The 14,267-nt window shown below is 56.5% G+C and overlaps 2 protein-coding genes across 2 annotated transcripts in view; one reads left to right on the forward strand and one right to left on the reverse strand.

Annotated features, from left to right (window-relative positions):
• LOC112065880 (uncharacterized) overlaps nucleotides 1-4,457 on the forward strand; it is a 59,320-nt gene extending 54,863 nt beyond the window's left edge. Inside the window, exons 2-6 of the mRNA XM_024127142.2 lie at nucleotides 2,772-2,837; nucleotides 2,989-3,017; nucleotides 3,284-3,482; nucleotides 3,805-3,847; nucleotides 4,196-4,457. Coding sequence (XP_023982910.2) covers nucleotides 2,772-2,837; nucleotides 2,989-3,017; nucleotides 3,284-3,482; nucleotides 3,805-3,847; nucleotides 4,196-4,404 — 546 coding nt within the window. The 3' untranslated portion in view covers nucleotides 4,405-4,457. The remainder of the gene's footprint in view (nucleotides 1-2,771; nucleotides 2,838-2,988; nucleotides 3,018-3,283; nucleotides 3,483-3,804; nucleotides 3,848-4,195) is intronic.
• Nucleotides 4,458-5,851: 1,394 nt separating this feature from the next.
• On the reverse strand, nucleotides 5,852-10,159 carry LOC102987821 (cytochrome P450 2D6). The gene is given in 9 exon segments (XM_024127143.1): nucleotides 5,852-6,030; nucleotides 6,131-6,272; nucleotides 6,723-6,910; nucleotides 7,128-7,269; nucleotides 7,423-7,599; nucleotides 8,022-8,182; nucleotides 8,271-8,423; nucleotides 9,083-9,254; nucleotides 9,974-10,159. Coding segments are annotated over 9 exon segments (1,500 nt in total).
• Between the last annotated feature and the right edge of the window lie 4,108 nt (nucleotides 10,160-14,267).

Below are 14,267 nucleotides of genomic sequence, written 5' to 3' on the forward strand. Positions count from 1 at the left end.
CAGGCTCCGGACGCGCAGGCTCAGCGGCCATGGCTCACGGGCCCAGCCGCTCCGCGGCATGGCATGTGGGATCCTCCCGGACCGGGGCACGAACCCGCGTCCCCTGCATCGGCAGGCGGACTCTCAAACACTGCGCCACCAGGGAAGCCCATTTTCACTCATTTTTAAAAAATTAAGGTATTATTTATACAGAGTGAAATCCATCCTTTTTAGTGTGCAGTTCTGTGAGTTTTGACAAATGTATGCAATTGTATAATTGCCACCACAACCAGGATACAGAACAGTTTCATCATTTCAAAAAATTCCCCCGTACTCATTTATAGTCAACCTCTTCCCCACTCCCAGCCCCTGGCATCCAGTGAGCAGTTTTCTGGTCCCATAGTTTTGCCTTTGCAAGATGGTCATATAAATGGAAACATCCAGGGACTTCCCTGATGGTCCAGTGGTTAAGAATCCGCCTTCCAACGCAGGGGACGTGGGTTCGATCCTGGTCGGGGAACTAAGATTCCACATGCCGCGGGGCAAGTACTGAGCCCGTGCACTGCAACAAAGACCCAGCGCAGCCAGAAGTAAAATAAATTAATAAATAAGTAAACAACAACAAAAAAACATCCAGTATGTAGTCTTTTAATTTATTTATTTGGCTGTGCAGCAGGATTGTGGGATCTTAGTTCCCTGAGCAGGGATTGAACCTGGGCCCCCTGCAGTGGAGACACAGAGTCCTAACCACTGGACCTCCAGGGAATTCCCCAGTATGTAGTCTTTTGAGCCTGGTTTCCTTCACTTAGCACAAGGCATTTGAGGTCCACCCAGTTGTGTGTAGCAGTGTTTGTTCCTTCTTATTGCTGAGTAGTTGTCCATTGCATGAATGTACCACGGTTTGTCCATTCACCAAGGAAGAAACATTTGGATTGTTTCTAGTTTTTTGGCAGTTACAGATAAAACCACTATAAATGTTCGTGTACAAGTTTTGCATGAACATAGGTTTTCCTTTTACTTAGGTAAATACCTAGCAGTGAGATTGTGGGGTCATGCGGCAAGCGTATATTTAGTTTTGTAGGAAACTGTAAAACCTTTCCAAAATGGCTGGCACCCATTTTGCATTCTCACTGGCAATGAATGAGAGAGTCCATTTGTTCCATATCATTTCCAGCACTTACCTTTTTTTTGTCATTCTAACAGGCTTGTATTGTAATTTTATTTAGATCAATATTGAGGATTTACATTGTGGTTTTTTTTTATTAATTAATTAATTTTTGGCTGCATTGGGTCTTTGTTGCTGCACACGGGCTTTCTCTAGTTGCAGCGAGCGGGGGCTACTCTTCGTTGCAGTGCGGGGCTTCTCACTGCAGTGGCTTCTCTTGTTGCGGAGCACGGGCTCTAGGCGCACGGGCTTCAGTAGTTGTGGCTTGAAGGCTCTAGAGCTCAGGCTCAGTAGTTGTGGCTCGAGGGCTCTAGCGCGCAGGCTCAGTAGTTGTGGCTCACGGGCTTAGTTGCTCTGCGGCATGTGGGATCTTCCCAGACCAGGGCTCGAATCCGTGTCCCCTGCATTGGCAGGCATATTCTTAACCACTGCACCACCAGGGAAGCCCGAGGGTTTACATTTTAAAACTATGTAAATAGTATTCCTGAGTCATGTAGTGTACTGTAATTACTCTTTGTGTATAATGTTGTTTTTTCCTCTTTTTCTTAAATTTTAGTTTTCTCTGTACCTATAATTAATTCATCCAAACTCTCTACCAAAAAAATTAATCTCCTTGCAATACACTTAGACAAATTAGGTGTTTTATCCGTATGATTGTTTCCCTGGAGACATATCTCATGGAGCCCTCCATCCTCTTCTTTCCATCTGGACGGGACGTCCCTGAGGTCTGCTGCTCAGCTGTCCTGGGACCTCCCTTCACCGTCATTGTGGGGAGTGCTTCACTTCTTTCACATGTGGGAGCTGATGTTACTCTTTATTTGGGGGGCAGCACAACCTCCAGTTGCTTCCTGAGGGGTAGTCTTGAGACACTACACATCTGAAAAGGTCTTAATTCATATTTAACTAAGTTTGGCTAGGTATAGAATTTTAGACTAGAAATAATTTTCTGACAGATTTTGATGAAGCTCGTCATTTTCTTCTGGCTTCAAAGGGTTGGTGTTGAAAAGTCTGATGAAAGTTGAATTCCTAAAACAGACTTTTTTCTTCATATCTCTGGAAGTTTTTAGGTTCTCTTCATCCTCAGTGTTTTGAAATTTATTGATGGCATAATCTGGGGTGGGTCTCCTTCATCCATTGTCCTGGACACTTGGCGATTCCTTCTCTTCTGGAAACTCATGTCGCTCATCTTTGGGAAATTGTCTTGGTAAAAACTGAACATATTTATATCTCTCCCTGCCACCCCAGTTAGTTGTCTCTGTTCCCTCCTCCAGAAAGATCTATGATTTAGCTGTTGGACCTCCTGCTCTCTTCTCTCTATTCTTCACCTTCTACAATTTGACTGGATTTTTAATCTTTAATTTTTAATTCCTATTATAATATCATATTTGTTTTTAAAGAATTAGAGATTGTTGTTTGAACATTTCTATTTTAGCACCTACACTTGTTTTGTAAATGCAAAGTTTATCTTTCTAAAGCCATCAATTATTGTTTGTGTGACGTTTTCCTTAAATCCTTGGTAGTCTTTAGGCGTCTTCGCAGCAGGCATTGACAGTGGACTAGTACATAGCTGAGCCCTTAATATGTCACCTCAGCCTTCCTTCTCTCTCTCTTTCTCCTTGTCATGCAGCCCTTAGGGGAGACCTTAAGGCCAGTGTGGGGACTGATGGATAAATGCTACCCTGTGACCGCTCAGGTGGGTAAGGGCTGGGGACCCCTGTCCCCCTGGGGTGGGGTGGTCGTCCTGGGCACCCTCGGTAGGCACACACAATAAGAGGATGGGCCAGGCGGGGAAAGACTCCCAGACACTCACAGCTGAATGTCACCTCCCCTGTTTCCCTCTGCAGAGACGCAGAGTCAGGAGTGGGGAGAAGCAAGACTGAGGTAAGTGAGGCCTGCCCTGGAAGGGCCCGGGGCCAGGGCTGGCTCCTGTCAGAGCTCCCTGAGGCTCAGGGATGCCCCAGCTCATGGCCAGGGGTCCCAGGGAGAGTGGCAGGGCCCCTCTAGGAAACCTACAACCCTACCACAGCGCGAGCTGAGAAGGGAGGGGCTTCCCGGGAAAAACAAAGAACTACACACACTCCAGGTATGGAGAACAGGGAGAGGGGTTGGGGGTCAGGGGGCCTTTCTGCCCTCTTGTCCCTCCCTGCAGGCCATGACCCCCAAGGCAACAGGAGGACTGAATGATGCTGCCCCCAAGGAGGAGACTGATACCTTGTCTTTGGATGAGGGGGAGATGAGGTCCCCAGGAGAGGAAGCAGGCAGCCCCATTCCTTCCCCCATTCCTGCTGGGAAGGAGGTATCTGAGGAGGAGGAGGTGGCAGGGACCCCAGGCTGGGAGGTAAGGAAGCCTGGTGCCTCGACTGGAACATCCCAGCATAGGTCCTACTGAGAAGCCCCAGGGCACTGCAGGGTGGAGTGGAGAGGCCCTGGGGAAGGAGGACGATGGGGGGCGGGGGCTGGGGCCCCCCCAAGATGACTGAGCCGAACATCTCAGTCGAGCAACAGCGCTGTGAGGAGCTGAGAGGAGTAGACATGGCCTGAGCAGAGAGTAGATCTGAATCCTGGCCTCCCCTGACTTCCTGTGAAGTGAGGCCTATTTCCCCATCCGCACAATGTAGAGCCTGTCTCATCCTACCACCGTCCCCCTTCTTCCCTGCCAGGAAAATAAAACGGTCCGAAAGGAGATTGCTGCATATACTTCTGGTAAGACAACTGACCCCACCCTGCTGTAGCAGGGCTGCCCTCCTCTCTAAGCTCAGTGACCCTGCAGAGGCCACAGACAGCCGAGCTCCTCCCTGACCCTCCTGCCCCAGGGAGGGGAGGGAAGAAACCCAGGTAGCCAGCTGCCCTGTCTTTCCTGATGAGCCCCCCGCCCCGCCTCCTGCTTCCTTCTTGGGTTGGCAGGACTTGAGGCCACTGCGCTTGGGCTGGAGGAATGCCTAGCCTTATATCAACGCTGACCTGCTCCCCTGGCTCCAGAGAGTACCTGGCCCCGGGGAAAGGTTCCTCCCAGCAAGGAACCCACAGGGCATGTCTGTTTGTGCTTTTTAGAGGCTTCTGAGGTGGACCTCACGGAGGAGAGGCCTGGGGGCCGGGTCCCCCAGCTCCTGAGGAAGCTCTGGCCGGGCTGGTGCCCAGCCTCTGACAATCCCCAGGACTCAGAGCCACGGATGACAAAACATCCAATAAATCCACAGCTGCTGCTTCTGCAGGCCTGGCTGCCTCCTTTCAGGGGCCTCAAGTTTCCACAAACTCAGTGAGGTTTCATCCACGCTCCCTGTTCCAATAAGCTGCAGGAACACCACCTCCTGCCACTAAGCCCACGACAGGGGATACGCTGGAGACTGAACGGGGCCCTGGCTGGTCTTCTGACTCAGCGCCAAGGGAGAGGCCAAGTCCCCTGAATGCTAAGAGCTGTGGAGCTCACGGTCATGAAGGCAAAAGTGGCCTGGCTGGGGGCGGCGCTTCTGCCGTGGGTGTGTGTCGTCCCCAAGCTGCTAACCTAAATGCACCAGGAAGTCTGCTTATGACTCAGGTAAGCAGAGTCATTAGAAGCCCTTGGGTGGTGCCTGTGCGTGCTTAGAGGCCAGAACAAACTGTCGGGGTGGTGGGCACAGGTAGATGGTGGCCGTCCCCGCCCTCAGCTAGGGCTCCAGGCTAATGAGGTCCCAGCCTCAGAGTCAGAGCAGGAAGACAGACCCCAGCAGCTGTCTGGTGCAAGCTTCTCATTGGCTGAAGGGGAAGAGAAGCCTGAGGTCACCCAGTGTCGCAGCAGAGCGAGGCCTAGAGCCAGGGTGTCCTCCTCCGAGCTCCCCACGTGGCCTCCTTCTGTCCTGGCCGCCCCATTGTTACATGGGTCCAAGGTTGACCCCTGTCCCTAGGGCATGCCTGCGGCCCACCGGGGCTCATTCCCGGCCCCTGCCAAGCCTCCCGAGCGCCCGGCCTGACCTGGCCACTCAGAGGACGGAGCCCCGGGTTGGAGCCTAGAAGAGTGTTCTCCTCCCACTCCAGCGTGGCGTGAGTGGCAACTCCTATTGGGCAGGGGCTGAGAGATGAGCATCCCTAAGGGGCAGGGAAAGGGGGCCCATCCTATCTTGGGGTGACTAAGAGGCCCAGGGAGGTGGCTCACTCCTGGGCTGCCATCAGGCTTCCCAGGGAGAGCTCTGGCATCTGAAGACCGAGCTGTGGGTGCTAACCCAGCATATTGCTTCCCAGCCATCCCTGAGGTCGCCACCTTTTGGGGCAGCAGACTTGATGGTGCTGGCTGAGCTGCTGGCCTGTGGTGCAAGCTGAGGGTGGCTGGGCCTGAAATGCGGGCATCCAGGTTGAGTGGGGCCCTCCTCATCCCCACTGGGGCCTGAAATCTCTCACCAGCCTATTCTAGTTCCTTCCAGCAGAAGCCAGGACCTATTTATAGACTTTGTCACTAACCCAAGTAACCAGTATTGGGTCTCCAAGGGTGACTAGGGGGTAAGGTGTCACCTGTGAGCCTCGGTATACCCATCTCTCAAATGGGGTCAAATGCCAGGCAAGGATGGATCAGGCAGGGGTAGGGGCTGGATCTGGGGAGGCTGCCGAGGCCCCATGAGCGCCAAGGGGCCGGTCAGGGGCCCCGGGTGGGACTCAAGCCAGGTTGGAGCCACCAGACTGGTTTATTTTACATCAGGGCTACTGCTGAGGAGTGGGTTGGGGTCTTGGTGCCCACCTCTAGCGGGGCAGAGCACGGAGCTGGTAGGGGGATGGGGTCACCAGGAAGGCCTAGACACCGTGGCTACTGGGGCGGGGCTGCCCAGCGGGCACTGAGAAGCTGAAGTGCTGCAGGAGGCTGGTGAAGAAGAGGAAGAGCTCCATGCGGGCGAGGGGCTCCGCAGGGCACGAGCGGTGGCCTGTGGGTGGGCATGGGGGCTCTCTGAGCCTGGGGGCCTGGGCTCCACCCCTCCAAGACTCCCTCAGGACAGGTAAGCAAACCGGGCACCCCACGGGTACCTGCTGAGAAGGGTATGAAGGCCTCCTGCTTGACGAAGCAGCCCTGGGCATCCAGGAAGTGCTCCGGGTGGAAGTGGAAGGGCTTCTTCCAGATGGTCTCGTCCTTCAGCACTGATGACAGGTTGGTGATGAGCGTCGTCCCCTGGCAGGAAATGTCTGGCATGGGTGGGGTCTGGACTGGGGGGTGCCTGGACCCCTGCGACCAAACACACACGGGCACACACCCTCTGCCTGGCACACACCCGGACTCTTCAAGTAACCCTCAGCCCAAGAAGCTGCTCGGCACCCTCCCTGTCCCCACGGCAGGTAAGTGACTTGCCTCCCATGGGTGCCCTTACTGCTGCCTGTCCCTTGGTGAACGGGCTCCTCTGACACTCTGTGACACGCTTTAGTTTTTCTTCCTACCCGACTACGGGCTCTGAATGGACAGGGCCAGCCTGCCTCTGCTCTCACCCTCACAACCACCCAGCCTGGGACATTCAGTGCCTGTGGAAAGGAGGATTCCAGTCCTGACCCCACCTGGCAATGCCCACGTTGGGGCTACCAGGTGGCAGGTGGTGCTGAGCTGGGGTGAGGAGAGCCGCAGGCCTGCCTTTGGGATGAGGAAGCCCTGAACTTCGATGTCACGGGATGTCATGTGGGGCAGGCCCAGTGGGATGATGTCCCCAAAGCGCTGCACCTCATGGACCACGGCCATGGTGAAGGGCATGAGGGCCTGATCCCCCATCTCTGGTCGCCTCCCCTGCCCTATCACTTCATCGACTTCCTGTTGGACACGTCCTGGAAAAACAAGCATCCTCATAGTGGTCAGACCCGAGGGCTGGGCTCTGACCTCCTCCTGACTCCTGTGTAGTAGGGCTGTGCCGACTCGGAGGAGGAGGTCACTGTGACCTCTGCACAGAGCTGCTGCTGGTGGCCAAACCCACCAAGCTCAGGGGCCTCAGGCCGTCCCTTTCCTCCCTCACCCATCCCACCTGGCCCCTCGGGCTAGGCTCACGCTGCACGTCTGGGTGCAGGATCATGAGGAGGAGGGCCCAGGCCAGCGTGGTCGAGGTGGTGATCATCCCGGCAGAGAAGAGGTCAGACACCACCAGGCGCAGGTTCTCATCGTTGAAGCTGCTCTCGGGGTTCCCCTTGGCCTGGGCCACGCAGAGAAGGTAAGCGCAGGGACAGAGGGAGGGAGCCTCCAAATGGCCTCCCACTCTGCTCCTGTCAGCCCAGGTGTCTGATCACTGGGTGATACACAGGCCTGCGCTTGCCTCACGGGGCCCTCAACCCTCAACCAACCTCACCTTCTCCACCTCGTCCAAGAAGGCGTCAGTCAGGTCTCGGGGTGGCTGGGCCCGGTCCCGGGTCATCCTGTGCTCGGTGACCAGCTCATCAATCAGAGCCATGAAGGCCCTCTGCCCCGGGAAGACCTTGGCAGCCAGCCCTGGGATACGCAGGAGCGCGGGGATTGCTTCCAGCACCTGTGTGTGTGTGTGGGGGGGGGTCACAGCTTTGGGGCCCTGGGACCTTGTGGTGCTCAGGCTTTCACCTGGACCAGTCAGGTCCTAGCCTCCTCCAGGATGTCCCCACTATTGACCTTGTTCCTCCCTAAGTGCAGGCCTCACTCCTCTCTCCTGTCCCTGGGCCCAGAAAGATAAACCTAAAGTCTACATCTCATGGGTGTCGATGCCTTCCAATGAAGGAACCCTCCCTCCCCTAAGCCCGCTGACCCTCGCCCCGCCTCTCCCATCTGTGTTGTCTGTCATTTCCCCACTTCCAGGCCTTTTCCCTTGCTGTTTCCTCTCCCGGAATGCCCTTTCCTCCTCTGGCTTCTACGCAAATCCTCCTCCGGGGAGGCCCTTTGCAGGACGGAGGCCTCCTCTATGAAGCTCCCTTCCCGCACCTGGCGCACGAAGCCAAGCTCCTCCTTCAGTCCATCCTCCAATATGTCCAATAGCTTGAGGATGCGAAGGTCGTTGTACTCGAAGCGGCTCCCGAAGGTCAGGGAGGCGATCACGTTGCTCACCGCTTTATTCAGGAGGGCGTTGGGGCTGAAGGGGCGTCCTGGGAGGGAACGGTGCAAGTCAGGGCGTCGCCTCCATCTCCTCTTCCCCAGCCTCTCCAAACCTGCTCCCTGTCCCTCAGCACCCACCGGCCTGATCGGCGAAGGCGGCACAGAGGCACGAGGCCTCCTCGGTCACCAACTGCTCCAGCGACTTCTTGCCCAGGCCGAAGTTGCGCAGGGTGGACAAGGAGAAGCGCCGCTGCTCGCGCCAGGCTTTCCCATAGCGCGCCAGGGTCACTCCTGGGGGCGGAGCGGGCACGTGGGCGTGGCTCGGGTGTGTCCCGGCCCCGCCTTCTGCTCGCCCACAGCGCTGGCGGGCTCGCCGGTCCTCCTCGGCCCGCCCCTCCCGGTGTTCTGCTCACACAGCCCCGCCCCCTTTGGGGGCAGGCCTCGCCCCCCCGCTCCGCCCACACCAACCTCACCCTCCCCTCCCAAACAAATCCCGCCCACTTTGACACCCCCTTCCAGCTGGGGACCGGTGCCACTCTCTGCCCGCCCGCATTGCTCGCCTACTCTCCCCTGCTAGGGTGGGTCAGGTCTTGGCTCCAATTTTTACTGTGCCCACCGGGACCCCCTTTCCCCTTCGGGGAAGGTCCTGGCCCGGCCCCGCCCCGCCCACTCTGACTTTGTCCTCATTCCTGCCCACCCTGACCTCCCGTTCGTGCCCGCGATGGCCCTGGGCCGCCCTCTCTCTGTAAGGCCCCGCCCCCTGCCTCTCCTGCATTCTTCCTCCCCCGACCCTTGGCACAGACTCCTTTCTCCTCCTGCTGCCCCTTCATATTCGCTGGCTCTTCCCTGCACCGAATGTCCGCGACCCTCCGTCCGCTTGGCCTTGCCGGTATCGGGTCACTGCTGGCCCAGAACCCGCCGGGACGCGGTCTGCCCCCTCCTCCGCTTGCCTTCCGAGCGCGGCCCGTAACCCAGGTGCTCGTAGACTGTCGCAGGTGGGCGGTCGGAGGTGTCCTAGCTGCGGTACACCAGCGCCTCTCGCACAGCCGCCAGCCCGTTGAGCACGACGACGGGAGTCCAGACCTGCTGCAGGCTGAACACGTCCCCGAAGCGGCGCCGCAGCTGCAGGCCGAAGGTCGAGGGCGTTTGTCAAGCCCAGGCCCTGCCAGGCTGAGGGCCCAGCCTCACGGCGTGAGCCCTGCGGGAACCCTGGGCCCCCACCAGGAGCGAGGGGGTGCAAAGATTTTATCCAGTCTTGTGAGCCTGGGGGTTAATTACATCCACCACAGTCGAGGACCTCAAGTTGGATCAGACCACCCAGCTATGACTGTGCAGAGGTCACCAAAGTTGTCAATAGACCAAGTTAGCATCCCATTTTACAGGTGAAGAAACAGATTCATAGAGGTAAGCAGTGAGGTCCAAGGTCTCACGGTGGCAAAAGATTTGAACCAGATCACTGTAGCTCTCTCAACCTCAACTACCTGATTTAAATAGGGCTCAAGACCAGACTCCTCTCCCCCATTCTCGAGACCTTTCCTCCTGATGTAATCATAAGGGACTCAGGCTCACGTAATGTCAGAGCTGGCAGCTGAATCCCCAGCCTGCTGCCAAGTTGTACTCCCCCACGCCCTGGCCTTTGCCCTCTTGGACCTCTGTTGGGAAAATCCAAACTGTTCTCGGGCCCTGAACAAATGCCCTCCCTCAGGAAGCCTCTCAAATCTGCCTCCTCCTCTTGGCCCAGTTCCTTTCCCAGCCTGTGACTTCACCCACCACCCGCTGTCTGCTGCTCGGTGGGGTCCCTAGGACCTCCGCTGCCGACTTCCCACCCCCACCTTCCTCACCTGGCTAAAGCTGAGAAGTGGGTCTTGGAAGTTCACCTGCAGCAGGTTACCCAGCCCAGGCAGCGGCACGGGACCTGGTGGGTAGTGTGCGGCCCAACGTGAGTGCCGGTGCATCTAGTCCACCAAGAGCAGGAAGACGGCCACGGCCACGGCCAGGGTCGCCAGTGTATCCCCAGTCAGCAGCATGGCTGCCTCAGTGTGCACTGGGCTCCTCACCACATCAGACACCTAGGACTAGGCCAGGCAGGGCACTCTCCCTGCACCTCCAGGGCTCAACCAGTCTGGGTCTTCTTTATAAAAGGAGCTGAGACTGGCTTTTGCCCTCTTCCCTGAGCCAACCTGCCAGGGAGAGTGTGCTGCCAGAGGGTGCAGGGAGAGGTCAGGGAAAGTCAGGTGCACAGATGGCCACTGTCTCTCCTGCCCTCTCCACGTGCTTACGGAGGGTAGGGGGAGGACACAAGAAGCCCTCCCCTCCCCCTAGCCTGACTCCCCAGCTCTGTAACGATTCCAAGGAAGAATCAGGGGTCTTCAGACTTGATCCTGCCACCCACCTGTCACTTTAGGCTCACACCCTCTAATGTGCTCACAGCTTCATCCCCAGAACATGTCCTTGTCCTCCCATGTATCACCTGCCTCCTCCTGAGTGGCCTTCACCTCCCAAGTTTGTTACTGGCCCTTGCCCAGTGCTGGAGGGAGGTCCTAATGATCAGAGAGACCACTGTAGGGGGATAAAGTTCTTGGTGTCCCCTCACTTCACACTAGTATGCTCCACACACACACAGAATCACACACTCATAAACCACACTTAACACACATTCACATACTGCCTACTTACATGCTCACATGCAACTTACACACCCACAAAGCCAGACACATTAACACATATGTACCACTTGCACGCTTGCACAGGTCGACCCAGCACCAAGTCCTCGCAGTTCTCAGTGGTTGCCTGGACCCAACCCACCTCCTCCCACCTCGAGGCTGCTCGCAGTGATGCTGGGGGCCTTCACCTGGCTGGCCGCTGGCTCAGCTTCCTTGGTTTCTGCCTGTTTCCACCTGGTTGTGGCCATGACAAGTTTGAATATGGGGGTGGGGAGGCGGCAGGATTGTCTTCAGAGCTCCCTAGTCACATGACCAGCTGGTCTGATGGCCCAGAGACCCTTTCCTAAGTTTGTTACAAATTGGTCCTTGGACCTTCTACCTCTTGTGGCCTCCCAGGTGATGAATCTCCTTCGTGTCTGTGCCCATTTCCTAACTTGGAGACATGTGAGGTGGGCACTTTACCTTGTTGACTGGACTGCCAGCAAGCTCAGGGTACTAGCGTGGCTTAGCATAGGCTGTGACTGTCCTCAGAGGAGTGGGCCTGCTTCCTCCTCCTTGATTTGTCCTTGAACATCAGCTGTTCAAACTCTAGAAGACAAGGGCATGGATACCAGATGGGGATGTAATTTCTTTACACCCTCACAGGCCTGCTGAGGACCACAAAGAAGGGATTCTCAGGCCTCTCCCTTTGCCGGCCTCCTCCCTCTCCATGGGTCCAGGCCACCCTGGCTCCAGCCCCACACCTTCCAATCCTGACTCTCTGGTCCCCTTCAGTGGCTCCAGTCCTCAACGAAATGTGCAAACCTTGGTACCACCCTGCACCAGTGTGTGCCACCTCCAGGCTGGAACTGTGGCACTTCCTGGGTAGGGGTCAAGCCCCCTCACCCATCCCAGGGGTATGTGAGACAACCTCTCTTTCTGAAAACAGCTGGAGTATTCCAGGGTCCTGGAGGTGCTCGCCCCTAGCTTAAGGAGAGCCTGGAGGAGGCACTCCCCACTCCCGTACCCCGACACCCCCGTTCCCTCCCTCCCATCTCACTCCCCAACGGGGAGAGGACCAGGTTCTTCTCCGGGTGCAGGACAACACAGAGTGCTTGTGGTCTTCAGGTATTGGCTTTCAACATTTGCAATCCCTGCTTGGTTTGTGCAAGCTGCTCCTCCCCTTCCAAATTCCCACATCTCCACTCTCCTGCCAGCCCCAGGGCCAGAGGGTGTAGCTGGCTGGGGCCCGACTGGGCCTTCCTCAGTGTATCTGGCCTTTCCTGCATCTTGCCTTGGCCAAGGCTTGGGTTCTGTCCCACCCTGTCTGGGTGCACCCTGTGCTGGGTGCTGGGCTGGGCACTGGCAGCATGGTGGCAAGGTGACGGTGGGCCCCTGCTTCAAGGTGCTCATGACCAAGAGGCGTGGGAGCCAGAGAGCTGACACACCAGGCTAGCAGTGCAGGGATTGCGTTGAGGGTTGTGGGGACATTGCCCCAGGCTGGAGCACACTTTCCGGGAAAACTTCCCAGAGGACTTTGGCTGGCTTGGCTCTGCAAGCCAAGGTGACCTGGCAGCGGGACTAAAGCACCAATGCAAAACAGCAGGACGGGGGCAACTTGAGGCTGGGGCTTTGCAAGTCCGGCAGAGGACTGGATTGTGGGAAACCGGGGTTCTTGGGCCTCAAAGAGAAGGGGAGACCAGTTTTGAGGCCACTCAAAAGACTGAGAGGGTAAGACCCATGGGCACCCTGGGGTCTTCTCAGATCCAGCCTGTGGTCTTTCACTGGGGCTCAGCCAGCCAGAGAAGCAGGTGGTGGTAGTTGGGCTGGCAGGATGGTCCATCACAGGTTTGTCACAGTGGCCCTCGATAAATCGCACCTACCCTTTGTTTTGGATGTGTCATGCCCTCCCCAAACAGTCACTCTAATGGACATACGAAGGGCAGTGACAGACATGCCTGTAATTCAGGCAGTGCCCTCCCGTTACTGGGGGCCTATTGCCCAGGACAGGCCTTGAGGAAAGCCTGTGATCGTGAGGCCAACGGCCTTTTTCAATCACGGTGCACACTCACATGCCGGGCACTGCTGTTCACTCCCCATCCTCCCCACACCCTGTAAGGTAGGTAGGTGGCTTTATGGTCCCCAAGGCACGGAGCCTCAGGGATCACGGGGTCAAAGTCACAGAGCACCATTAGGGTCTATCTCAAAACTCATGCTCTGAGCCACTGCGCTACAGTGGACAAACTTCTATGAGGGCCAGCATTTAAGTTACTGAAATTTATTATTTTAGAAACATACTCAGCCTGCTCTTGCTGGTTTCTGCTCTGGTGAAGCTGCTGGTGCTAGAGGGATGAGCCCCCCATTCCCTCCCCTCCCCCAATCTCCGTGTCACAGGTGTTCGCAGGCGCAGGGAAGGCCCAACTGGACACTGCGACCTGAGACTGAGTCCTGGGTGACGTCAGCAAGATGAAGGACCAGAAAGCGCCAGGCCCTGGGGCCCCCAAGCACGGAGACCCAGCCCTGGGACCCCAAGGCGATGCAGAGCAAACCCCTTGGAGAGCGCTCTAGAAAGCAAGTAGGGAGCTGCAGCTCCCAGAAAGGGCGCTGGAAAGTTGGTGGCATTTTGCTCGCTCCCCTCCCCCTCCCCCGCGGCATGGCCAAGCCCGCGGAAGAAACCCCTCAATTCCCGCTCCTCCCGGGGGACATAAGTGGGAGCTGGTATCTGACTCGAGGTAGACCAACCTGGGCCCCGCTGGGATCCAGGTGGAGGGCCGGCCCGGCAGCCGCCGGGGGGAGGGGGGCGTGGTCGCGGAGCGCCACGGGCGAGGGCGAGCGAGCGAGCGGGCGGCGGGCGGCGGGCGGGCCATTCCCGTAGTTTTCCGGGAACAGGGCTTTGGCTGGACAAGATGAAAAAGTTCCGGAGCTCGGCTGCGCAACAATATGAATATGCCTCACACTACTGAACAGTACACTTACCGGTTAAGATGGTAGTTTTGCTGTGTTTTTAAACCACGGCGTAAAAATTACTTTAAAAAAACACACCACCACTGCACACCTATGAGTGGTCAACATCCAGAACACTGAGAACACTGAATGCTGACCAGGATGTGGAGCAGCAGGAAGTCTCATTCACTGCAGGGGAGAATGTAAAATGGTACAGCCACTGTGGAAGACAGTTGGGCCATTCCTTACAAAAAAACCTGTACACTGACGTTTATAGCCGTTTTATTCATAATTGCCAAAACTTGGAGAAACCAAGATGTCTTTCAGTAGGTGAATGGATAAACTGTGGTATGTCCAGGCAATAGAATATTCTTCAGCACTAAAAAAGAAATGAGCTAACAAGCCATGAAAAGAGGAACCTTTCATGGAGGAGGAAGCTTAAAGGCCTATTACCAAATGAAAGAAGCCAATCTGAAAAGACTACATACTGTGTAACTCCAACTATATGACATTCTGGAAAAGGCAAAAACTATGGAGACAGTGAACAATC

The sequence above is a fragment of the Physeter macrocephalus genome, chromosome 6 (assembly GCF_002837175.3).
Source record: "Physeter macrocephalus isolate SW-GA chromosome 6, ASM283717v5, whole genome shotgun sequence".
NCBI classification, from domain to species: domain Eukaryota; kingdom Metazoa; phylum Chordata; class Mammalia; order Artiodactyla; family Physeteridae; genus Physeter; species Physeter macrocephalus.